At 38.3% G+C, this 27,532-nt stretch overlaps 1 protein-coding gene across 5 annotated transcripts in view; it reads right to left on the reverse strand.

Moving 5' to 3' along the window:
- NARS2 (asparaginyl-tRNA synthetase 2, mitochondrial) overlaps positions 1 to 27,532 on the reverse strand; it is a 109,864-nt gene that overhangs the window by 12,887 nt on the left and 69,445 nt on the right. For 4 of the 5 annotated variants that reach the window (XM_090267791.1, XM_090267790.1, XM_090267789.1 and 1 more), the window contains 5 exons: positions 22,623 to 22,755; positions 20,113 to 20,211; positions 19,953 to 19,990; positions 9,654 to 9,720; positions 8,238 to 8,375 (listed from right to left, as the gene is read on the reverse strand). In XM_090267791.1, coding sequence (XP_090123917.1) covers positions 8,238 to 8,375; positions 9,654 to 9,720; positions 19,953 to 19,990; positions 20,113 to 20,211; positions 22,623 to 22,755 — 475 coding nt within the window. Of the gene's footprint in view, positions 1 to 8,210; positions 8,376 to 9,653; positions 9,721 to 19,952; positions 19,991 to 20,112; positions 20,212 to 22,622; positions 22,756 to 27,532 lie in introns of all 5 variants that reach the window. The other variant, XM_090267792.1, reaches the window with a different exon arrangement.

Genomic DNA, 27,532 nt, shown 5'->3' on the forward strand with positions numbered 1-27,532 from the left:
ACTAGATACCTCTTGGCTGAGTATTCTTTCCAAGTTGACTTTGCAATATGTACTTTATTGAATGCCCACTAATTCTTAAATTTTCATGATTTGCTAAGTAATACTGATACAATTTAAAAAAAGAGAACGGCCTTGGCCAGTATGGCTCAGCTGGTTGGAGTATTGCTCCATAACCAAAAGGTTGCGGGTTCTATTCCAATCCAGGTGCAAGCCTGGGTTGCAGGTTCAATCCCCGGTCTGGGTGCATACCATCCCCAGTCCGGGTGCATACAGGAGGCAACAGATTGATGTTTCTCTCTCACATTGATGTTTCTCTCTCCCCCTCTCTCTCTAAAAGCAATGAAAAATGTCCTCAGGTGAGGATAAAAACTATTACAATATGATGTTACTCATATGTGGAATCTAATGAAAGAGCTGAAGTAATAAGTAAAATAGAGACAGACTCATTGTTAGAGAACAGGCTGACCATGCTGGGGGATGGGGGGAGGTTGGGGGAGTAAAGGGATTGCACAAAAAAGAAAAAAGAGAGAAAGAAGTCATGTACGCGAACAATAGTGTGATGATTGCAAGGGGGAGGGGAGTTGGTGGAGGTGAAAGAGGGTATAAGACAAATGGTAACGTAAAAATAAAAAAGAAAAAAGTGAATACATTATCTGGTGTTCTTGGCATCTCATCAGAACTGTTGGGCCGTCACTTCTTCCTACTCATACATGATTGGATTGGAATGAATGGATATTCCTCTCTGTGAAGGCATTTCCCTAGATGAATATTTTCGACCTGCTTTGGGGGCACTTAGGGATCTAGACTCAGGGGCGTTTGGCATTTTGCACACTTGCTTGGATTCATTTTATTTAGGCCCATAATCTGTTCCCTTCAAATTATCACATATATTTGGTAATTTAAAAGTTGTTCTTATATATCCCATTGAGGTAAAACTTAGGCTACCTGAAATCAGAGAATCTTAGATCTGGTTAGTACCTTGAAGGTCATCTAATCCAATTCTCTGGTTTTATGGAGGAAGAAATTGAGGCTCAGATATTGGACAGACATGCCTAAGGTCATATAGCTAATAGTAAGAGAGCTGAATTTCAAACTGAGCACTGCTAACTTCTTAGCCCTGTGCACTTGTCATTATAACATAGTGCATACCTTTTCTGTGTGAGTGTGTGTGTGTTTTGGAGAGAAAGAAAGAAAAAGAAATTGTACCTGTAAAAAGATAGCATTTTACTATTTATCACCTCTGGCCAAACTTAACAAGTGTAGGTTAAACATTTCCCTACCCTTCTCTTTTGATTCCCTAGAGAAGGCACCTGTGAAACACACCTGTTGTAATTTTTTTAGATTGCATCATACCCACTACAGAAACTCTTCCAACCCTACCCACAACCTGTTATTCAGCCCTAAAAAAGAAACAGAATTTAGTTATCTGGCCCAAATCCTGTTCATTCACCACTAAGGGCTAAAAGCAGGCAATTTATACAAGTGGGTTGAAAATAAATCTAGACCTCTGACGGCAGGTTCGGCAGATGGTGGGATAGGTAAACACAGCTTGCCTCCTCACACAACCATTTCAAAATTACAACTAAAATATAGAACTATCACTCAGAACTGAAGGAAATAAGAGTAGAATGGAAGTCTGACAACTACGGAAGTAAAGAAATCACATCCATCCAGACTGGCAGGAAGGTGAAGATGTGAAATGGGCTGGTCCCATATTCACGTATGGTGGATAAAAATTTGGGAGGGATATCTCAGGAGCAAGAAGTCCCTGCCCCACATCAGGAACCCCAGCCCACAGTTCCAATGCCAGGAAGATAAGTCTGCATAATTTTTGGCTGCAAAAACCAGCAGGGATTGAGTTGGTGGAAGAAACTTCTGGAGTCCCAAGCAGTTCCCCTTAAAGGACCCATTCACAGACTTACTCAGATGCACTCTCTCTGAGCTCTAGCACCAGTGTGTAGCAGCTTGAAAGGCACCAGTGGCATAGAGCAAGGAACTGAAGTGTCTGGCATCAAGACAAGAGCTGGAGTACAGTTTTCTCTCAGACAGAAAGACAGGCAGAGGCGATTTTCCCTTTCTGAGCCCTCTAACAACAGAGCTACAGAGCTGGCAGGCTGGTGCCATATCTGGGATTCACACTAACCTGGCTAATACTGTTTGCCCTGCCCCGGAGATCCCCTGAGACTCTGCCCCACCCAACTTATGGGCCCAACCAAGCTATTAACAGAGACTTTTCTATATGAATGGCTGATATTGGCTCATGCTTCACAACTTCCTAAATCTTCTCAAACAAGCAACAGTTGACCTCAGTGAGCCTCCAGCCCCTGTACCTCTCGCTAAGTGGCCCCAGGCCCGGCACTTAGCAGCAGCCAGCCTAGACTCACAGTTTGGCTTTTTCTGGGAATCTCGAAGCCCAGCACAAGTAGCAGCCATCTCAGCTTGCTTTATAGTTCACACAGGGTGGCCCCGGGCAGAGTACAGGTGGGGGCTGACCTTGTCCTGCACCACCCAGGAAATCCCAAAGCCTACACACCCAGTGGACAACTATACACTCTGTCAGACCACCACCACCCTGCCCCTGCACAGCTGGTCCTCCATGGAGGGCAGAGGTTGATGGTCAGTGGTTATAGCCAGTCCTTGAAGCTGACTGGCTTGGGTAAATCCCTGCCATTGACCTGCCAACAGAAATCAAGGCTCAACTACGAGAGGAGTGTGTACTTAGCCCACATGGAGGGCGTATCTCCAGTAGCCAGCTTGGGTGACAAAGAAGGCTGTGCCACTGGACTCTACAGGACACCTTTTACATTAGGCCACATTACCATGACAGAAAATCAAAGCAGCTCTACCTAATACATAAAAACAAACACAGGGAGGCTGCCAAAACGAGGAGACAAAGAAACATGGCCCAAAGGAAAGCGCAGATCACAACTCCAGAAAAAGAACTAAACAAAATGGAGATAAGTAATATATCAGATGCAGAGTTCAAAACACTGATTATAAGAATGCTCAAGGAACTTAGTGAGGACCTCAATAGCATAAAAAAGATCCAGTCAGAAAAGAAGCATACATTAATTGAAATAACAATTTACAGAGAAACAACAGTAGAATAAACGAAGTTGAGAATCAAATCAATGATTTGGAACATAAAGAAGCAAAAACAACCAATCAGAACAACAAGAAGAAAAAAGAATCCAAAAAAACCAAGGATGGTGTAAGCAGTCTCTGGGACAACTTCAAGTGTTCCAATATTCTCATCATAGGGGTACCAGAAGGAGAAGAGAAAGAGCAAGAAATTGGAAATCTATCTGAAAAAATAATGAAAGGAAACTTCCCTAATTTGGTGAAGGAAAATAGGACATGCAAGTTCAGGAAGCACAGAGAGTCCCAAACAAGAAGGATGCAAAGAGGCCCACTCCAAGACACATCATAATTAAAATGCCTAAGGTTAAACATAAAGACAGAATCTTAAGAAGCAGCAAGAGAAAAGCAATTAGTCTTATGGCATCCCCATAAGACTGTCAGCTGATTTCTCAAAAACTTTGCAGGCTAGAAGGCATTGACAAGAAATATTCAAAGTCATGAAAAGCAGGGACCTACAGCCAAGATTGCTCTACCAAGCAAAAATATCATTTAGAATTGAAGGGCAGAGAAAGTGCTTTTCAGACAAGAGAAAAATAAAGGAGTTCATCATCACCAAACCATTATTATATGAAATGTTAAAGGGACTTATTTAAGAAAAAAAAAAAAATCGAAACTATGAACAATAAAATGACAAAAATTACAAGTCTACCAGCAATCGAATCTAAAAAACTAAGTAAACAAGAAGAACAGAGATCCAATCATGGATACCAAAGGTGTTTTGATGGTTGCCAGATGGGAGGGAGCTGTGGGGGAATGGGTGAAGAGGTGAGGAGATTAAAAATACAAATAAGTAGTTTCAGAATAGCCATGGGGATGTAAAGTATAATACAGGAAATGGAGTAGCCAAAGAACTTATATCCATGACCCATGGACATGAACAATGGCGTGGGGATGGCCTGAGGAAATGGGGTTGCTGGGTGGAGTGGGGCTAAGGGGGAAATATTGGGACAACTATAATTGTTTAATCAATAACAAGTAATTTAAAAAGAAAAGAAATCTAGGTAGCTAATGAATCAATGTTATAATCTATATTTAATGTATATAGTTTAAATAAATTATATTTCAATAATTAAGCTCTGAGAAGCTATATGCTATAGTACTCCATAAATTATAAAGTATACTAAAGTCCCATTACAAGGTCTTCATGTTTCATGCTGTGAGGTATCACTAGAGAGATTTGTCATAATAAAGGCCTCTTGGTACTTCTAAGGTAAGAAATGTTTGTGACCACTGTCTTTGAGAGAAATGCCTTTTAAGGAATCTTATGTAAGAGTATGGTATGTTGTGACAACACACACACAAATATTTTAACATTCTTGTGCTTTATCACAGTAAAGATTTTTATCAAAATCTAGGAGGAAAGGAGAAAGGGCTTCATATTTATTTATTGTACAACCTACCAAACCAAACACTGTGCTCTGTATTTTTCATATATTACCTAACTTAATCCTCACAACTCCAGAAAATATTATACCCTTATTTTTATAGATTGGAAAACTAAGTTTCAAAGAAATTAGATGCTTTATCTAAGGTCACATAGTTCATAACACACAGACATGGGACTTGAATCCAAGAGAGTCTGATACTAAAACCACTGGACTTTCCTTTATGCCATGTTGCTATCACTCAAAAATTTCAGAGTAAAAGCTGCTCTTTAGCTTCCCAGAAATTTCCTTAGCAAACCAAGTCACTCACTCACTACTTAGCCATTGTGTATCTACAACTGCTCGACTCCATTCACCAATCCATTGCCAAATAGATAAGAGGTACCTGCTATGTCCTGGGCACTATGCTATGCACTAGGGATACGCTGATGAGTGAAAAGGATGTCCTCAAGTTCTTTGGTGTGGAGGAAAGAATCAGTAATTATTGTCATACAAATAAATGTAAAATTAAAACTGTGTTAAGGATTACAGTGGAGTAAGAGTTAGTAGTCCTGGGTCTGAAATTTAATATGCTGTCACTGTGTTGTCTAACAGGGGTGTCTGACTCAGTCTGAAAGGTCATGGAAGGTTCTCTGGGGAAACGATGACTGTGTAGAGATCTGGAGAGTAAGTAAAATTACTTAGGTGAAGAAGATTTTTGTAGATTGAGGAAATACTATGTACAAAGATGATGTGGTGAGATAAAGCACTGCATGTCTGAAGACATGAAGAAGGGTAGTGTGGATGTAGCAGACTGAGCAAAGGGAAGTGCCACAGTACACCAGGCAAGAGAGCCAGGAACAGCCATACCGCACTGGGCTTGTAGGCCATGTAAAAGATTTTGCCGTTTGTCCTAAGAGCAGAGGGAGGCCAACCAAATGATTTTAAGAAGGGGAATAACATGATCTGATTTCCATTTTCTAAAACCCCATGCTGAAATGGGGAGAACTAACCCAGAGGAGGAAAGAATAGATACAGAAAGACCAGTCAGGAGGCCACTGGAGTAGTCCAGGCAAGAGATGGTGCTGTCTTAATCTAAAAAGGTAAAAATGAAAATGAAGAGAAGTGCATAGATTTGAGATACATTTAGGAGTACGAAAATAACAGAACTTAAAATAACTTGAACATGGAAAGTGAGAGAAATGAATATTTCAAAAATTACTCAGTTACTGGCTCATACACTTAGATGAACAGAGAGTACTGAAAGAAAATCAAACTTGGTGGGAGGATGGGAAAAGAGGAGCAATCCTTGGGTCAGTGTTAGATGTTATGTTTTGGATGCTTTAGAGACTTGTGAACAGCAACATGAGTCCAGAGCTCAGAGAAGAGAAGTCTGGATCAGAGATATAAATGTCTGAGTTATCTTAAAATAGTAAACTGCGGGTACAGATAAAATCACCATGTAGAGAAAAGAACTAGGATATAGCCTTGAGGAATTCCAACATCTAATGATTAGTAGAAGAGGAAGAATAACCCACTGAGGAAGGAGGAAAACTGGGAGTATGTGACATCCCAGAAGCCAACGTAGGAGAAACTTTTAAGAATAAGAAAGTCAAGAATAGTGCTGAATGCTGAGTGGTGAAGTAAGTCTGTTGGACTTAATAACATGACAATTATATGGACTCTAGAATGTCACGGTGGTTATGAAAAATTCATTCGCCAAATGGGAAAAGGTGAGAATTCTGTTTGAGAAAGCAAAACTCATACACAGGCTACAAAAAATAGACATGAATCTACCAGTTTAACTAACTCTTTAAATGCCATAGAAATCCAGAAAAGGAGAGCTCAAGGTGACTGGGTAACTCAGGAAAGTCTTTACAAAGAAGGAAAGCCTTAAGCAGGTTATAAGAAGTACAAAACTGAACCAATGAAAAGTGCTCAATCTAGGAAAGTTACATGAGTAGGCTGTATGATGTGCTGGGGGCGGGGGGGCAGTGGGGAGGTGGGAGTGGGATGGGACGGAGTGACAAAAAAAGCCGAGAGATACACAGTCCTCTGTTTTGTGATGTAGGCTTAATATTGAATTATTTAGGATTGAAAAATCTATGCCCTAGTCTCTCTTATTTTTTACTGCCAGCCTCTGGCCAATTCATTTCTCAAAATCAATTATACCAGAGACTTAACAGGGAAAGAAAAAATAGGAATCATAAATCAATTGTGTTGCTCACTAGCTTTATATAATGCTGTGTGAAAGATGGGAATAAGTAAAATCAATGCCTAAAATGTAACTTGATATCTGTGATTTGAGACAGTGGGATAGAGAAGAAAAGAACACAGACTTCAGCCCTGACTGGTGTGGCTCCGTTGGTTGGGTGTCATCCCGCAAAGTGAAAGGTGGCCAGTTTGGTTCCTGGTCAGGGCACCTGCCTGGGTTGCGGGCCCAGTTCCAGCAGGGACACATGTGCGAAGCAACCGATCAATGCTTCTCTCACATACCACATAATGATATTCCTCTCCTTCTTTTTCTCCCTCCCTTCCCCTCTCCCAAATAAATAAGTAAATAAAATAAATAAATAAAACACAGACTTCAGAGCCAGAGGGAGCCAGGTTTGAAATAATAACTCTGTCATTACCTTTGTAGCCTTGAGAAATGCAATTAATGTCTTTGCATCTCTAAAACAGGAGAACTGCCTTTCTTGTCAAGGTTGTTTCAGGACTTAAGAGGTGGTAATACTTGCCTCATAGGAATCTACTAATTGGTTGCTACTACTGTTTTAGTAATACTATAAGGGAAAACAGGAAATACGCTAAAAAAAATAACCTGTATACCCTAAGATGGGGATATTTTATTTATTGGAGGGTGGTCTGATCTATATTTTCTACTGGTATTTATCTAAAGACAAATGAATAGTACTAAGTAGCAAAGTTTAATTTTTGAAACTTTTTTGAAATAAACATAATATATTTGTATCATAGATTTTTATGCTTAATGATATTAAGTATATAACAATTCAATAAATATTTAAAGAGTCAAATATATTCTTATTTCATATATGGATAATTTTGTAAAGGAGCAAAGGAGAGATAAAAAACGTAAAGCAGAAGAATGAAAAAGCAACTAAAGTTACGGGTGAAAAGAAAAGAGGTAAGAAAGGCTAAAGAGAGCAGGAAGAGAGAGAGAGAGACAGAGGAAGAAAGACAAAGAGAGAGAGAGAGGAGAGACAGAAGAGACAGAAGAGAGCTGGCAGGAGAATCTGCCTGACCTCTTCAATCCCTCCGGGGCGCCCCCTCACTGTTACTATTTGACAGACTCCGGCCCTGCCAGGCTAGCTCTTTCTCTGCCACTGCCCAGCATAGACCCCCAACCCCACCTCTGTAGTCTCCTATCCAGTACTCAACCTGACAGTAGACCTGGTTTTGCTATACAGTGCTCTAGGCATTGTTACTTAAAAAACAAAACAAAACAAAGCAGAACAGAACAAAATATATCTACATTTGCATCTGCTAAACTAAGGATGCCTCTGTCTTAGAAATGAGGGAGTATGTTTAGAGAAAATTGGGACCTTCTTTGGGAACACTTTTCTAGAGATGCCTTTGAGAAGCTTTATCATTTTAAGAGATGCAAAGTGATGAATTTAATTTAAGAAAGTATGCCCAAGGATAAAATTAAGTCAAGAGAAAAACCCAGACCCTGAGATGACTAACCCCGGTTTATATAGTGTCTTTCCTTACTGTGTGCTGAGGCCCATCTTCATTATCCCTCATGTAGAAAGGCTTGAGTGCTAATGGATAATTAATGACAAAGACTGGTATGTTGCCACAGTGCTTCACCAGGTACTTTTCATGTTCAGTATGTAGATCAACACCCCACTGCAAGGAGAGGGGAAAAAAAATATTACCAAAGGAGCAGACAGAACTGAAATATACAATGCAGGACCTGAAAATAACCTGTATCAGTTCTCTCCCTGGTGGAGCTGTCTGCTGAGGTTACACAGAGTTAACTAGAGAGAGGTATGTGTTAGCAAGAACATCCAGAGGCCTGGAAAGATGAAAGCTCAAATTAGTAGATGAACACTATGCTCTCTGTCGCCCCTCTCTGGATGCAGTGTTTAGCAGATGAATAACATCTGCAGGAAAACAACGTGCACGTTCCACAGTGAATAAAAATTGATCTGAGACTCATAGTTTTTATTAATATTGCCTAGAGTTTCTTCTACAGTTACTATTTCTACATCTCAGGAAATTAAATGATAAAAGATAATATTTCTAATATTGAGTCTCTCTTTGGATAGATGGCTTCCCTCAGTGAAATTTTTTTTAATAAGAGTTAACTGATATATCAGATGCTCTTTGATGAATATTTAATAACACTGTTCATCTATTTATTCAGTAAATACTAATGTGCCTATTAAATTTCAGGTACTATGCTAGGTATTAGATACAGTGGTAAGAAAAATACCACTGGGACTGGTGTAAGAAATAGTTTGAAGACAAAGGCATCACATTCTTAACATCTTCTTACTGCTCCCTCCTGTCTGGCAGTATCTTAGTTATAGGAAGAAAGTACGGGCATAGGAATGAGGAGACTTGCCTCTAATATTATGTGCTTGCTTACTGATGAATCATGTGGCCTCTATGGACCTCTGTCTCTTTGCCAATAAAATAAAGGCGTTCTTAAAAACAAAACAAAACAAAATAATTCAGTGTTTTCCAAAGTGGATCACAAATTAGAAGACTATAAAGTTCAACAGAAAAAGAAACCTGTTTAATGTGTTGCTTAAACTTACTTGATCACTTACGCTCTTTTATCTGTCACCTGTTAGCATCATTCAGAATATACTTTGGGAAACACTGAACTAGTTGATTTCTACATAAACAGTCTATGAGTACCATTCCTTTTAAGGACTTTCATCTTGCTAAACTTGGGAAATTCTTTATAACTCTTTAGTCACTGCTATTCCAAATGACATAATTCTACTTCAAAATTATTTTTCATTCTAAATATTTCAGCAATGTTGAGCAAATATCAAGAAAAGCTGAGGATACAGATAAGCAAATCCTGCTAATAAAAGAAATAAGATTATTTTAAACAATGATAAGATAAAGATGAGGAAAACATATTTATACACACACACACATAAATATTACCTCTGGGGTGAAGGTGAACTTCTGGGATGCCTGCTTTAAGATCTCCACTGCTTCCGTATAGGAAATGCTGGAGAGAAAAGGTAAAAGCAAAGAAAGGTCAATACAATGGGCTGCAATTAACTAGTTCATCTGAAAACTAAAAAAGTCCTATTTCCATAAAGTCTTTGAGATCATAAATGAGTATTAAATGATTATTGAGTAATCAGGCATTGTTTACCTAATCCTATGAGAGTCCTACCAGCATGAAGAGAAGTGGTCATTCAATAATCCCAGTCCTGATCTACTTACAATGTTCACAGAGGAACTGGCCACTTAAGCAAGATTTTCTCTCAATTCATGCTATGCCAATGCCGAAATAAAAGTTGTGAAATATAGCCCTGGCCAGTGGCTAGGTTGGTTAGAGTGTTGTCCCATACACCAAAAGGTTGAGGGTTCAATCCCCAATCAGGACACATGCCTGGGGTACGGGTTTGATTCCCCGCCAGGGTGTGTGCTGGAGGCAACTGATTGATTTTTCTCTCTCACATTGATGTTTCTTTGTTTCCCTTCCTTTCTCTATAACCAATAAACATATCCGCAGGTGAGGATTTTTTAAAAAAGGTGTGAAATAGAGAGGCTGGAAAAGCAAAAATCTTTCTTTAAAGCCATTATTCATTCATTCATTCATTTATTCACCCAACAAACACATATTAAACACCTACTATGTACTAGGTATTATTCTAGACACTGGAGATACAATAAATAAAAATAAAGATCTTGTTTTTATGGAGATATTCATGTGTGTGTCCCCATGTGTGTCTGTGTATGTGTGTGATGGGGGTACTGGTGGGGAGTGGGGAGAAAGATAAACAAATAAACAGAAATATGTAATATGATGCAGGGAACTACTGGTTTATGAAGAAAAATAAAGCAAGGTAAGAAGACAAAGGGTGTTTGAAGGTGCTATTTAATAAAAGATGGTCAAGAAAGGCCTCACCAATTTGGCGATATCTGAACAGAAACCTGCATAAAGAAAATGAGCCATATAAATATCTGGGGGAAGTATACCAGGCAAAAGCAACAGTGGGTACAAAGGTCTGAAGGGAAGTCTGAGTCTGGCTCATTCAAGGACGAAAAGGTCAATGTGACCATCATATACTGAACAAGGGGAAGAATGCCAGGAAACCAGATAGCAAAGGTTGTCACAGGTCAGATCCTATGAACTCCTTTAGGCCAAGGTAAGGCCTTTTTAATATATCCTAAGCATTGTTTAGAACAGTTCAGGAAACATACCATTGGTTGCCTCAGTAAAAAACCCTCATGCCTAAAGCAAGTCAAGCTAAAAATTTACATAAACTATTTGAATAAGTAATACATGCACATAATTTAAAAAAATCAAGATGTATAAAAGGGTATACATCTTCTTTCCATTCTGTCCAATAGTTACCTAGTTAGTTCCTCTCCTCGCACATCCACTGTCAGTGGTTTTTGGGGTACCCTTCCAGAGGGTTTTATACATCTATAAGCAAATAATATACTACCTCCCTTTCTAAAAATAGATGGCAACCATATTTACCATACACTCTTTTACATCTTTATTTACTCACTAATATACCTTGTAGATCTTTCCATAACCATATATGAAAAGCTTCTTCATTTTTTGAACTATTACATAATTTTCTATTTTGTGGATGTATCCTAGTTTTAACCAGTCATCTACTGATGGAAACTTCAGCCGTTTCCAATCTTTTGCTATTATAAATCATTACTACACATGCCTATTTTGTACTATCACAAATGATTCTTATATACTAATTTTGCAAATAAAAGATGATAGTTGGATCTTCAGCAATATCTTTCAAAATATATAAAACTGCAAATATACCAATTTATGTCAACCAATAATATATGAAAATGCCAGTTTCCCTAGGTCTTCTGCAACAGTACTGTGGATGATTAAAAACAAAAATCCACAAAATTCCTAAAGAACTTTGAGCTCAAAAAATAACTTACCCAACACAAACTTATTCTCTGAAAAAAATGTTCATACTATAGTAACTAATCAGAAAGAGCTGTGTCTTATAGTACAAGTGAAGTCCCCAAAGCTATGTTTTGAGTGATAACTTCTTTCTAAGATGAAACTTCTATTCAAATTAAAAATCTAGTATTGAATAACAGGTAATTTCTAAGGTAAGAATAGCATTGATGTTGGTAGTAGTAATACTTTTTAAACAACCATTTTACAGAAGGGAAGCTGAAGCTCAGAGAGGATCAGCAACTTGCCAAAAACAACTTGTCTAAGTAATTAGTAAACCCTGATGTGCTGATTCCAGAGTCGAAGCTTCTAACTAAGATGATGCCAAAACCACCTGAAGTTTCATATGTTCAGACAACAAAATATTTGGGTTTTCCCTCTGATTCTACTACCACTTACGAGCTATGTAAAACACTTCCACCCTAATGGAAGCATTTTATAAATTTTTTGTAATGTGCTATACACTCATTAAAAAATTAAATGTTGTCACTTGTGAAAAAGGAGATTGAACTATATCACCTAAAGTTCTTTCTGCTTAGACTTCCTATTGTTCTAGTCTATCATTACTTGATATGATCTATTAATTATACTGAGAAATATAAGAGCAATCAAAAAAGATTTTGTGCCGTTGATATGTTATTGTTACATTATTAAGAAAAATGACTCATGTATCATACAAATGTCTCTTGTTATTCTGGGTATTCTGCCTACTCCTTTCACACCTTTAAGTTGAGGGAGAGCTTTCAAGTTCAAATTACAGTTCTGATACTGGATATTCTTAATGGCCTTCATCAACTCTCCGTATTAATTTTTGTTGATTTGTATAGAGAATATTTCTTCTCCTTCCCAGAAACTATTTCCAAAGTGCTATGAAGAAAGAATTTTGAGAAGACACTGTGAAATAGCGTGATACTGTATCAAAATACCTTCATGTTTCAAATTTTTAATTGTTGAATAAGAAAATTATTATGAAGCTGTTGGAATAAAACTGCTATGCTAAAGATATCATGATTAGCATTCTTTGCCTCACATTCACACAAATAAACAAAGATCAAGAAAAAAGGTAGGGACTCTATATTTTAAAAACCTTCATACTATAAAGGAAATGTAAAATAACTGAATTCTATTTCTGCTTGATAAAAGTTAAATTCAATTACTACACAAATCCTTTAAGTAATATTTTTACATGAAACAATTATAACAAGTAGTCAAGAATACACTGAAGTCTATTGAAAAGAATACAGTCACATGGTGCTGGTGTATGTGTGTGTGTATTTCAGGAAGTATCTCAATTCTAACTCATCATGCCTGAGTCTACTGTCATGTCCTCTCATGCCGGTTAAAAATCTCTGGTTTCAAAGACTGGCCAAATTCCCCTCCAGCTCCACTTTGAGAATCCTCAGCATCATGTAATTTATATATATCCCCTGGTGTTCAGGTCCCTATTCATTTCTATTTCTAGCTCCTGGAACTTCTCTAGGGAACTCAACAAGACATTTAAAAGAACTTTATAATATTTTAACTAGCATTTTTAGATGATTTGAGCAGGAGTGTTTCCAAGTTATCTGGTCAGACATGCTGCTTCAGCAGTAGTCATTTGATCCTTTCCACAATATGAGACAGACAAGTGATCCCTTTATAGATTAGAAAAGTAAAGTTCAGAAAGGTTAAAGATTTATTAATCAGGTTCATAGTTGTAATTAAATAGTTATTCATGCAAATACTGGACTATTCATTTTTTCCCCTAGATTTTAATTCCATAGCAGGCACAATCCATGCCTATTTTCATTACTGAATCCTCAATGACTAGCACAGTACCTAACTCAAAGTAGGCAGTCAATAAATACTTGTTGAAAAATATTAATTCATTCATTAATGGCTAATAAGTGCAGAGGTAGGATTAGAATCCCCTGCACTCAGTGTCTAAAGTAAATAGTGATAGGGGTTAACAGGAAACCCCAGGGAGGGGAACTAGTCTAAAGGAGACTAGGCTCCACACCATGGATACTCAAATGTCATTTGTTAATTCACTCATTTCTTCAATAGATATTTACTGAGTTTCTATTAGAGGCACTGTGCTAAGCACTGGGTGTATAATAGTAAACAAAATAAACAGGCCCCTGACCACACAGAGGTGATAGACACCAAACAATAACCAAACACATAAATTTAAACCTCAACTATGATTTGTGCTGGGCGGAATGGATGATGGTAATGGCAATGACTAATAAGGCACAGTCTGTGAGGTCATTTCCCCACCTTCAGTATTTTACAGACTCCCAGCACAACAGTTAAGTGATACATAAGGGTCTTAAGGATAGTGGGGGAGCTGCAACTACTCTAGCATTAATTTTAGTGACCTTTCAAATACAGGAAGTATAGTGGCTGAAAGCTGAGCTTCGAAATCAGATGAATATGAGTTTGACTCTCCACTTCATCTTTTATTTGCCTAATCACTTTGAGTTGATTCTTCATGTACACAATGGCAATAATAACTACTCAGAGTTGTTGTGAAGACGTAATGAACCACTAATGTATGTCAAGCTTATCAATGGCCCATAGTAAACATTAAATAAATGATGGCTATGTTTTTTCCCCATCAAAGATCTAATTCATTAGATAGGAGCTTTGTTACTTGTCTTAAGATCTTCTCCCTGGTTCTCTGTCACCAGCACAGATTCCTTCAAATGCCCAAATTACTTCTTTCCTTATTTTCATAACGACAACTTTTATCAATATGCTTATGTCCAGAACTCTCCTATGAACTCCAGATCTGTGCACTCAAAACTGCCTACCCAGGATTTATAACTAGATGTCTAAAAAGCTTCTCAAACTTAAAATGATACCTGATGATGATGATCCTGATACCACCCCTTCTCTCCCCCTAACCCCTTGCTACTCTCATGGCTTTCCCAACCTCAGTTAATGGCAACTCCATTTTTACAGCTGTATAAGACAAAAGCTTTGAAATCACACTTGACTCTTTCTAATTCTCTGCAAATCCTGTTTGCTCTATCTTTAAAATATATCCAGAACAGAACAACAACTCTCTACCTCCATTGCAACTATCCGGGTCTGTGATGGTTAATTTGTGTGTCAGTTGGCTGGGCTATGGGACCCAGATATTCAATCAAACATTCAGAATGTTTCTGTAAAGATGCTTTTTGATGAGATTAACATTTAAATCTATGGACTCTGAGTAAAGCTTATTATTCTCCATAATGTGGGTGGGCCACATCTAACCAGTTGGAGGTCTTAATAGAACAAATATTGGCCTTCTCCCTTTAAGAAGGAATTCTGCCATCAGGTTGCTTCAGATTCTTTTTTTTCCTTTTCTTTTAGCATCCTAAGGAATTTATTATTTTTTTAAAGTATATTTTATTGATTATGCTGTTACAGTTGTCCTAATTTTTTCCATTTGTACCCCTCCACTTGGTACCCCCCTTTCCTCCAGCAATTCCCCCAACTTAGTTCATGTCTGTGGGTTGTACATGTAAGTTCTTTGGCTTCATCCTTCCCTTTACTATTCTTAATATCCCAGTCTACTTTGTTCCTACCAATTATGGTTCTTGAACCCTGCACCATTTCTCCCTTTTTCCCCCTTCCCCTTCCCAACTGATAACCCTTCAGATGATCCCCATACTTATGATTCTGTTCCTGTTCTGTGTGTTTGCCTAGTTTGTTTTATTTTTTTTTAGATTCAGTAGCTGATAGTTGTGAGTTTGTCATTTTAATGTTTATAGTTTTGATATTCTTCTTTTTCTTAAGTTAGTCCCTTTAGCATTTCATGTAATAATGACTTGGTGATGGTGATTTCCTTTAGCTTTATCTTGTCTAGGAAGCACTTTATCTGCCCTTCCATTCTAAATGATAGCTTTGCTGGACAGAGTAATCTCGGTTGTAGGTCCTTGCTTTTCATCACATTGAATACTTCTTGCCAGTCCCTTCTTGCCTGCAAAGTTTCTTTTGAGAAATCAGCTGACAGTCTTATGGGAACTCCTTTGTAGGTAACTCTGCTTTTCTCTTGCTGCCTTCAAGATTCTGTATTTTAAACCTTTGGCATTTAATTATGATGTGTTTTGGTGTGGTTCTCTTTGCATTCATCTTGTTTGGGACTCTGTGCTTTCTGGACTTGTATGTTTCCTTTGCCAAATTAGGGCAGCTTTCTTTCATTATTTTATCAGATAAGTTTTCAATTTCTTGCTCTTCTTCTTCTCCTCTGGTACCCCTATAATTCGATTGTTAGTACGTTTAAAGTTGTCCCAGTGATTCCTAAGCTTCCCCTCATTTTTTAATTTTTTTTGTATTCTTGTTTCTTCTTTCTGTTCTGGGTGAATGTTTATTTATTTCTTTTGTTCCAAATCATTGATTTGAATCCCAGCTTCCTTCCCATCACTGCTGGTTCCTTGTATATTTTTCTTTATTTCACTTTGTATAATCTTCACTTCTTCATTTTGTGGCTGTATTTAATCATTTCTCTGAGCATCCTGATCACCAGTGTTTTAAACTCTGCATCTGATGGGTTGGCTATCTTCGTTTCATTTAGTTCTTTTTCTGGGGTTTTGTTCTTTCATTTGCGCCATATTTCTTTGCCTCCTCAATTTGGCAGCCTCCCTGTGTTTGTTTCTGTGTATTGGGTAGAGCCGCTTTGACTCTGTGTTTCTGGGTAGTAATGACCTAATGTAGTAGTTGTCCTGTAGGGTCCAGTGGCACAGCCTCCCCTATCACCCAAGCTAGTACTTGAGGTGCACCCTTTGTGTGGGCTGAGGACACCCTCCTCTTGTAGTTGAGCCTTGGTTGCTGCTGACAGATCTATGGGAGGAATTTACCCAGGCCAGTCAGCTGCAAGGACTGGCTGTGACCACTGACCACCAACCTCCACTGTCCATGGAAGATCAGCTGTGCAAGGGCAAGGTGGTGGTGGTCTGATCCCAGCTGCCCACTGAGTGAGCTGGGCCTGGTGTTTCCTGTGTGGTGCAGGCCAAGGTGAGCCCCCACCTGTATTTTGCCTGGGGCCACCATGAGTGAGCTATAAAGCAATCTGAGATGGCTGCTACTTGTGCTGGGCTTGGAGATTCCCAGGTGAAGCCAAGCTATTAATCTAAGCTGGCTGATGCTAGTGCCAGGCTTTGAGCTCACTGAAGTCAGCTATTGCTTGTTTGAGAGGATTTAGGAAGTTGCAAAGCATAAGCCAAGACCAAAGGAAAAGCAGCTTGGGTGGGTCCGTAAGTTGGATGGGGTGGAGTCTCTGGTGATCTCCAAGGCGGGTCAAACAGTGTTAGCCAGGTTGATGGAGTCTCAGATATGGCACCAGCTTGCTGGCCTTGTGGCTCTATGCGGGGGAGGGTTTAGAAAAGAGACAATGGCCTCTGCTGGCCTTTATGCCAGACACTTCAGTTTCTCCCTGTATACCACTGGTGCCTTTCAAGCTGCTATCCCTGCTGGAGCTCAGAGGGGGGTGAATCTGAGTAAGTCCTTGTGTAGGTTCTGTAAGAGGAACTGCTTGGGGCTGCAGAAGTTTCTTCCACCGACTCAATCACCACTGTTTTTTGCAGCCTGAAATTGTGGGGACTTACCTTCTTGGCATTGGAACCCTGGGCTGGGGGCACCTGGTGTGGGGTGGGACTCCTTGCTCCTGAGCTATCCCTCTCAAATTTTTATTCACCACAGATGGGTGACAGACCAGCCTGTCTGCGTCTGTGCCCCTCTTACCCATCTTGATGGATGTGGTCTATTTAATTCTGTAATTGTCAGACTTCCATTCAGTTCGATTTCTGATGGTTCTTGCTGATGGCTGCTCTATATTTTAGTTGTAATTTTGGTGTGGTTGTGTGAAGAGGAGAACCATGTCTGCCTATGCTGCCATCTTGCCTTTGGATTCTAACTGCAATTCTTCCCTGTCTCTAGCTGGGCTACTCCATTAGATTTGGAACACATAATGCCTCCACAATTGGGTGAGTTAACTCCCTAAATAAATCTCTTTATATATACACCATGTTGGTCTTGTTTCCCTGGAGAACCCTCACTAATACATAGACTAAGCCATTTCCTCTCACCTAAATGACTGTAATAATCTAGTTGGTTTTCTGCTCTTACTCTTGTCCTACTATAACTTATTCTGAAAAAGTAACAAGAGTGATACTGTTGAGTCCAATTCAGATCTTGTCAGCCTTCGGCAAAGAACCCTTCAATGGCTTCCCCACTCTATCCAAGTGCAAACCCAAACTCCTCGTGTTGACTTACAAGGTTGTAAATGACTTTCCCACCCCCTTTCTTACTTGACCCTCTACATCCTCTTCCCTTATTCACCCTTCACTATTACTTGAACACATCATGTATACTCCAACCTCAGGGCCTGTATACTTGCTATTCCCTCGCCTGGAATAGTCTTTTCCCAGATACCCACACAGCTAGTTCTTTCACTTTCTTTAGATCTTTACTCAAGAATTGTCCCAGAGAGATTTTCCTTGCTACAATATCAAAATTTCTACTTCCTCATTCTTCTTTTATCTACTTTTCTTGTCTGGTTTTTTCCCCTTAATATTCATTCTCACAGGCTATAGGTTTTACCTCTCTTCTTTCTTTGCCATTATTATCTCCCCAGAAATGTAAGCTCAGTGAAGGCAAGAAATTTTAACTGCTTTACACAGTTATCACGGCCCTGGCTCTGCTCTTTAGTGAGGAGGTTGTGGCACCAGCAGGTTCTAGGTGATGTGAGTTCCAAAGAGGGTGACCGAGGTTGTTTGCAACAACAGTCTGGGGAAGAAGGTCCGCGTGAAGTGCAACAGTGATGACACCATCGGGACCTTAAGAGGCTGACTGCAGCCCCAACTGGTACACGCTGGAATGAGATTGTACTAAAGAAGTGGTATGCATTTTTAAGGACTGTGTTTCTCAGGGAGCCATGGAATCCATGAAGGGTGAACCTGGAACTGTATCACCAAGAGAGCTGAATTCCTTTCCATTGTCCTGCCTGCCCCTCCCCTCTTCTTCCGCCCTCACCCATCACACTGATATGGACGCTTCTTTTTAAAAAGTCATGTTAATAAAATCTTGGAAGTAGGAAAAAAGAGACAATTTAGATTCTAGAACAATGTCTGGCACATAGTAAGTATTCAATATAAATGTAAGTGAAAGAAAAAACCTCAGAAGCCTTCATACACTTCATTGCCGTTGGATTCTCTATGTCGGGGCTGCTGACTCTCTCCTTTTCTGATCCCTGCTCTGCTGCCTTGCTATTTATTCATTCCGACTCCACAACTCATCACTTTTAACTTGTAGCCTGAGGGTCTAGGCTGACACCTGAAATTCTCAACTCTGTCAATCTGTCAAGTTTTTTCTTTCCTTCAACTCCATCAATCTGCCAAGTTTTTCCTTTCCCTCCTCAAGGACAGGTTGAGATCTTTGTTAGAACAAAAACTTCCTAAACCTAAAGATTTCAACTGAAGAATATCAACTTATTTTCAGACACAATTTTCTACTCGACTAGTATCAAACTTACTTTCTATACACACTGTAAATACAATAAATACTAAGACTTATATGCCAATCTGATTATATGGTTGGTTAATAAACAACCAATCCAGTATCAAGTACTACTTGAATAGAATTATAGTGGAAATGAAGGAATAATATGTGTGTTGTGCTTTTTTAAAAAGCGTCTAAGGCCCTGGCTGCTGTGGCTCAGTGGATTGAGCATCAGCCTGCGAGCCAAGTGTCGCTGCTTCGATTCCCAGTCAGGGCACATGACTAGGTTGCACGTCAGGTCCCCAGTTGGGGGCGCGAGTGAGAGGCAACCACACAGTGATGTTTCTCTCCCTCTCTTTCTCCTTTCCCCTCTCTCTAAAAAAAAAAAAATAAATAAATAAAAAGTATATTAAAAAAAAAAAAGTGGCTAAAAAGTTTAGAATACATTATTGGATTTTAGAAAGTGAAAGTAAAGAAGAAAAAGAAAGACTGAAACAGAGAAAAACTGAAAGACAGATATTACATGCATGTAAGTTTGTTTTTTAATAAGCCAAATTTTGATTACTAAAGTTAGTATCAGTTTGAATTGGATTAATACAGTTAGTAATTACTATGTTTATTTATCTTGCTGTAATTTATTCATGAAGCATTGATTATTGACTATGACCCAGACACAGAGCTATAAAAATAATTAAAACACGGGTCTTTCTTGAGTCTAGGGAGTGTGATAGCAGACATGTAAACAAAAAAAATTTAATACAATGTGATAAATATGATTACTAAGTATGAATAAAGTTCAGAGAAAGTATATTACTTACATTAAAAAGTTGTTTTTTAGCATATGTTCTAATCTGTCCTTGGTAAGAAAAGAGAAAAAAGAAAATTTATTATTAAATGTAATTACATATATTCATTATATTTAATTAACATATTTAAAAGAACAGATGTATATTGGGCTTTATCCACAAAACTAATTACCTTTTGGCCACGAGCTATGAATTTGTGACAGAGCTCAACATCTTCAGGACAATTTGAGAGAACGGCCATTGTTGCAGACTTGAAGAGCCCCTCCATAACCTACGATAAATGACAGAATTGCCTGACATGTAAGACACTTTATATGAAAAACCTGTTTATAGGGTATTGTAAGGATTACTTCCCAGGTTTTAGCAACTATAAATCCATTAGGCCTTTTAATCCTGAATGAACTACAGCAAGTTCAGTTTTTCAGACTGATTAGAGGAGGAACTGCAACTTCTCAGAGTGAGTAAGAAGAGAAAGAAAAATCTTCTGTTAACAGTTTCAATACCAACATTGAAGTGCGATGTCAAATAAACAACTAAAATTGATCGATGCCTTTGTAAATTTCAATATACTCACTTGCTGAATCATAACAATAACAATACCCAGCTTACAGGATTGTTGTGAGTTAAGTAAAATAATCCATGTAGAAACTTAGCTTAGTACCTGGCTCACAGAAGCACACAACAAACATTAGTGTCAAGGAGTGAGATCTTTCTTTCAAAAGTGTTTCATTCAGTTATTGGTAAATGGAAGTAAACTTAAAATTTAGAGAGGCAGTGAGGCATATCTACATCTAAATACATACATTTTTGCTTTGCTAAAGTCTCAAGTAAAAATAACACAGCAGTTTACGGGGTGGGCAAAAGTAGGTTTATAGTTGAGTAAGCAAAACACAGAGTTTATTCTTGTATTATTATTTATTAATTAGTTTATTATTTTCCATACGGACAACTGTAAAACTACTCCCACCTCATGTAAGAATTCATTTTACCAGAAGTGTCCATAGAAATCTCATGGGGAAAACTTCTTTACATAAGAAAAATAATTGAAATGAAAAATATTTCTAAAATATTTTTAACCAAAAACCAAAATTTTTGGTTTGAAGTCCATAAAATAATATCAGGCCCTCCAAATGTTGTACTCGTAAAGACACATAGCTTTATGAAGCACAGGAGCCTCCGAGGCAGGTGTTCTCCTTTCCTCTCTGGCATCACGGCTGAACCCTATCAAGGCTGCAAACCTAGCAGGCACAAGCACCTACTGAGGTAATTTAATATGACTGCATATAAGAAAGTACTTAATTACCAAGTGATAACCAGATATATTTTTATATTTTATACTTTTATATATTTTACATTTTTATATATAGTATACAGAAGTAAAAAATAACTAGATGAAAAAAAAGCAAAAGGAAGCCAAAGATCATTTACTTTAGGCTGCATCACCTTCAATCTAACAGTGAGATAAAGAAATCACTAAGTAACTGAATGATTTATGAAGAGCCATACCTTCAATCACTAAAAAGAGCCGATGTGTATTGGCAGAGAAAAAGAACAGGTGGGTTGGATGGTATACCTGAACTTCTGAGAGACACAATATACCTATCTGTAAGATGAAGACTTTGACCACTGGAGCTGTTAAATCGGTGTCTTTCATAACCAGTAAATTTCCTTTTGAAGAAGTAAATTATTGGCTTCTCTAACCTTGACTTTCAGATTATGCTCTATAAATATATTTGAAGGAAAAAGAAACTTAACTGAAAGATTAACATAACCCTCAGATGTTTTTAAAAGTATATTAGTTAATGGCACTAAAATAGTAATATTTAACTGCTATACCTCATGGGGGAAAATTCCTTTGTTATGATAGTCTAATATTTAAGAGCCTACGCCTCATCAAGGTAATTTCCACAGAATGTAACTAATAAAGGAATAAAATTTTAAAAAGCAGGAGATCACTTTTGGGGGAAGCATACTTTCTTCACTTGTTTTTAGGAGGAAAGCTTGTATTTTAACTAATTAAATCATTCACCAGTGTATGTACTCAGTGGAGTACCAAATACATAAAAATTGTTTAATTATAGAATATATAATTCTGCTACATGCCAGACCTTGTACTAGGTGCTTTCCATTATATACACTGTTTGTTTTACTCCTTACAAAAACTTTATGAAATAGGTACTTTTATTCTTTTTAAAAACATATATTTGTTGTTTAGTTTATTTATTTATTTTTAGAGAGAGAGGAAAGGAGAAAGAGAGGGAGAGAAACATCACTGTGTGGTTGCCTCTCACTTGCGCCCCCAACTAGGGACCTGATGTGCAACCGAGTCATGTGCCCTGACTGGGAATCAGACCAGTGACACTTGGCTCGCAGGCCAGTGCTCAATCCACTGAGCCACAGCAGCCAGGGTTTACTTTTATTCTTATTTTACAGTTGAGGAAGCTAAAGATCACCAAGGTTAGGTAACATCACAACAAGTTAATGGCAGGCCTGGGATATGAACTTAAATCTGTCTGGCTATTGCACTAAAGGCATTCATTAGATGTTGATTAAATTAAGTAGTTCTTTACTTTCTTCATTTTATGAATACCTGTAATGCACAGATGTAAACATGCATACAGAGGCATTTTAATGTCATAGATGCCTGACATTTAGAAACTATTTTTAAACTTGTGTACCTACCTGCATGAGATCTTGAAGGCTCTCAACGAAAGAAATCTCTGCTTCTACCATGTAAAACTCTGCCAGGTGTCTCCGGCTCTGAGAATTCTCTGCTCGAAATGTTGGGCCAAAGGTAAACACTTGAGTAAAAGCTCTGCAATTCAAGATTAAAAGTATAAAAATAGGATTCACATGGTTAATTTTAAGTATTTAAAATACTCAGTGAGCTCCTAATTTAAAAAAAGGTTTGGGCCTCTGTCTTGTCCACATATTCACACATATTAGTTGATGTATTTCCCTAATGGATGATAATAATAGTTTCTTTCATTAAAAATGTTACATTTATAGAAACTATTTTATCCTGAAGGAATTGCAAATGCTTTACTCACCCTATGGGCTCACTAAATATAGAATGGTCACCATTTCTGGGGGCACCGCACTGCAGCTGCCTTAAACAGCAGCAACTACATTTCGCAGCAATCGAGAACAAAGGAAAGGAAACCACCACAGCCCAGAATGCCACATAAGAGAATCTAGATAGTAGCAGTTAAAACTAGAATTTCATGTGGATAAATGCGCTATTTTTTAAATATGTGAAGAAAAGAATATCAGATAGGTATGGTGATTTGCCTTGTTCAAAGCCTGCCCAAGTCCTTCACGACTGCCCAGGTGCTTCAAGTAATGCTGAATGACTACTAAACTTTGGGGGTAAGGGTGGATTTTGAAGAACTGTCTACTTTATTCTCTGGTTTTCACAAAGAACTACAGTTCAACAATCCAAACACGACAAAAATATTTTCAAATTCTTACAGAAGGTTTCACTACGTTCTCATTCTTGATTTAACACTTACAGTCAGTCCCCTCATACAAAAACAGGGCAACAACTGAGATTAGATCAAACATACAGGAAGGAATGAATATTTCTTGGGGACTATCTAATCTTTGAATTTTAAGGTTTTGCTAGAGCAAAAAAAGAGATCTGGCGTTCTTCAGCTATTATCCTTAGCATTCTTCACTTCTCTGTCATCAGTCAAATAACATCAAGATCAGAAAACACAGGGCAGAAAATAGATTGTGAATATGTATATCAGTTGTTGTTTTTTTAAGTAGAGATACTCTGGGAAATGAAATAATAGAAACAATCATAGCGGAAATCAAAATATTTCCTTTTTTCTTTCAAAAGGTCATTTCAGTTAAGGCCTTCTTGGTAAGAAGCTTAGGAATTTATGTTTTGGTTCTACAGCCACCTTCCTGAGACCATAATCAGTTAACTTCTGAGAACCTCAGCTTCTAATGGAAAAATAAACAGTAAGAACTCAAAAATATTACTATGGTAACCTCTCTCCCAAGATTCAGATCCAGACTCGCCTACTAGCCTGTCCCTGAAAACATTGAACCTACCTTGTGCAAAAAGAAAACTCTTGCCATGCTCCCCCAAATAAAAAACAAAAACAGTGAACAATCCTGCTTTTGTTTTACATTCCCCCCAATTCTACTAACTTCATTTAATCTACTGAGTCATCCAAGCCACATCTCCCCTCTACACCTATTCCCCACTACCCACATTTCCTGTATCATTCTGAGCACAAAATTATATTGTTTACACCTAGGAAAGCTCTCTGAAATCTAGAGACGCCCCTAATCTCCAGATATACTGTCTTAGTATAAATAAACTCTTGTGTTTTGCTTGGAAAACTACAACAGCCTTTTAATTGGTGCCTGCCACCTGTCTTTCTTCCTCCAGCCCCAAACTACTATGGTTATTTACAAATCTGATTATATCAGCCCTAATTTAAAATCCCCACTGTTCAAAGGATGATCAAACTCCTATCTTCGACTCGATTCATAAAACTTTTTCTCTAGGTGCAAGGAAGACCCTCTCCTTACACTGCCTGCCCCTGCATGGTGTTAGGCTTCTGCATAGGTTGCTCCCTGCTCTCTAATGCCCATCCTTGCTCCTCTCTCTCCAAATGACAAATTCTACCACACAATGCGGTATGCAGAGGATGTTTTTGCTGAGTCGTACACTTTAAACCATATGGTTTTGTTAACCAATGTCACCCCAATAAATGCAATAGTAAATAAACAAACAAACAAACAATATATGTAATGAGGGGAAAAAAACCAAACGCCCCCCCCCAAAAAAGGGCAAATTCCCATCTATCCTTCAAGACTTGTCTCAAATGTCACTTTCTCTCTGTAGCTTTGCCATACACCCTCAAATTTATTATATCCTCCTTTATATGATTATAACACTTTGTTCATATATTTATTATACACAACATACCACTCTGAAGTGTAATTATTCATTTCAGTATCTTTCTCCTCCAATAAACTCTGAAATTTTCCAGAGCAGGAATCATGTTTTATTCATATTTGCATCTCCAGTGTCTCAGATAAAACAGGTGCTCAAGTGGAATGAATGAGCACTAATGATGATGACAGGCTTCCTCAGTTGTAAACTGGGAAAGCCCAGCATCCTTGCAAACGGCAGCCTTATAAATATGTACAGAAAAACAATACACAGGGTGGGGCAAAGTAGGTTTGTAGGTTTATAGTTGTGAGCACACCAGACACAGTTTATTCTTGCATTATTGTCCGTATGAAAACCGTAACCCTACTTTTGCCCCACCCTGTATTTTACTGTGCCTGTTATTCAGTACCCAAAATGGGTCCCAGTCTATGTTGGTCCCAAACAATAAATTAAAAAATTAGAAGGCCTCACTTTTCTAATCTGTGACTACGTAACCTCTAGGTAGATTGGCAATAGTTTATCTAAATAAATAAAATATTTATTTCTGGTACAGCATCACAAAAAATTGTATATACAGATGTTCGCTAACAATAAAGAATATTTTATTGAGGTTTTCTAAGGTGTAAATAGAAATGAGGTAACCTCAGTAAATTTCCTTTGGGGTCTCTGAGGGAGATTTACAAGAAATGGGCAGTTTCTGAAATACAAGGAAGGCCAAGGGATTGCTGCTCAGAAGAAACACATTATTTGTACTATACCAGGTACAAAGAAAACAGTGGTTTCTAAAAGAACTACAAATTTAAGTCACAAGGGCTTCTGCTTCTCATACGGCAGTTTTATGTAGGGTGCTCCAAAGGAAGTAGCAATAGGGATGTTTGATTTAACAATGGTTAATAATATCCCTTAACAATGCAGGGTAAGCTCTCTAGTCTAAAATACAGAACAGGATCAGGGATTTTATTTTAATTATAGTGAAGATCAGGCTCTAACTGAGGTACCTAAGAATTAAGTATTATTCTACTAGTATAAGTAAAAATTGATGGCCATGGTGCTTCCTCTGAATTAACAAGAAGATAAAATGAGCTGGAAGGTATGTTGAAAAGTTGCCTAAGTCAGCATCCAGTCTTTAAGTAGATACATGTTTAACTCATTCAATAATGGCCACCTATGTCAGCACCTTGTGTTTCTATTAGACTACTACTACTACTACTACTACTACTACTACTACTACTCGTCGTCGTCGGCAGCCGTCCGTCTCGAGAGACGATGGTGTAGCTTCTTAAGAGTCTCTGCACCGCCGAGAATGGCTGTGCAGTCCGACTCGGGAGTGACATGGTATCTGTCTCCTCCCGTGTTGAATCGACATCTTGTGATGACGCTGAAGCTACAGAGCCTGGGCAGGGTAATATGGAGGGTCTGCTGTTGCCCATGCAGCAGACCCCCCCTCTCTTCGCAGCTGAAGGGTCCAAGGGAAAGACGGAGTCGATACAGCTTGGGTTCAGGTGCGCCGCAGGAGTTGCCGGTGTTGACTACAACGTCAAACCGCCTTAGGGACTCCGGCTCCGGATTTTCTGTCGGGGTTTACTCCCTTAGCCTTTCCCCTGAAGAGGTATGCCGCAAGGCAGCGGAGGTTTTTTGGAGTCAGAGTTTTCCTTCTCTAGTAATAGCAGTAGTAACAGTGGCTGCCATTAGCAAGTGCTCCTTGTGGGCCAGGCATTAGATGTAAGAACCTTATAGTTAACTCCTTTATATTTAACTCAATAAAGTATGTATTGTTATTTCTATTTTTCAGGCTAAGAAACTGAAGTCCAGAGAGGTTAAGAAGCTTTCCCAAAAGCCATAGGAATTTATGTTTTGGTTTTACAGACACCTTCCTGAGACCATAATCAGTCTTAGAATCAGAGCCTGATAGGTGGTAGAGGTCAGATTCAAATCCAGATCTGACCCTAATGGTCACAACCTTAAATATGATATTAAAATAATGATGCTCCTAACTGAACACTGGTAGCCCCCCTTCTCAAAGGTAACTAGGGTAAGTAGTTTGGTGTATTTCTCTTCCTTATGAATAGCTTATTTGTTTTATGTGTTAAAATTATAGCTCTCTAGGATATGTTGCCTTCATGTATATAATGAGAATGATAAATTTTCACCAATATTTTGTAACCTTTACCAAGTCATTTAGCCTTTGGGATCCTCAAATTCCTCCATGAGTGAGAGATGGGGGCAGTTTGGCAGTAATTTCCAGTATCTCTGCAATGATTTTTGTTTCTAGATCTATGTGAGATTTCTTTTATTTTAATTTATGCTGATTTTTAAATTTTTCTGTCTTCCACAGACGTGAAAGCCATTTGCAGCAAGGCCTGGACCAGCCAACATTTAAAATAAAATCTGAGAACAAGGCTATTTCTAAAGTAAGATACAAAACCAGGTGAAAGGCCAGTACTGCTATGAGAAGAAACCAGCAGAAAAAGAAAACACTCAGCCCTACAAAGCATTCTTGTGCCAAATTACAAAGAGAGGAAAGCTATATAAGGTACGCTCATGAGCTTGGAGTCAATGTTTAAGATAACAAAAGTACACTCAATACACACCAACCAAGGCAGCTACAAAAATGGCTTTTTAAAAATAAAAACTAGTTACCAAAAAAAGGTTCTTCAAAGGTCATTTTCTCCCTTGT

This window comes from Furipterus horrens, unplaced genomic scaffold, assembly GCF_987537825.1.
Source record: "Furipterus horrens unplaced genomic scaffold, mFurHor1.1.pri manual_scaffold_2, whole genome shotgun sequence".
Taxonomy (NCBI): domain Eukaryota; kingdom Metazoa; phylum Chordata; class Mammalia; order Chiroptera; family Furipteridae; genus Furipterus; species Furipterus horrens.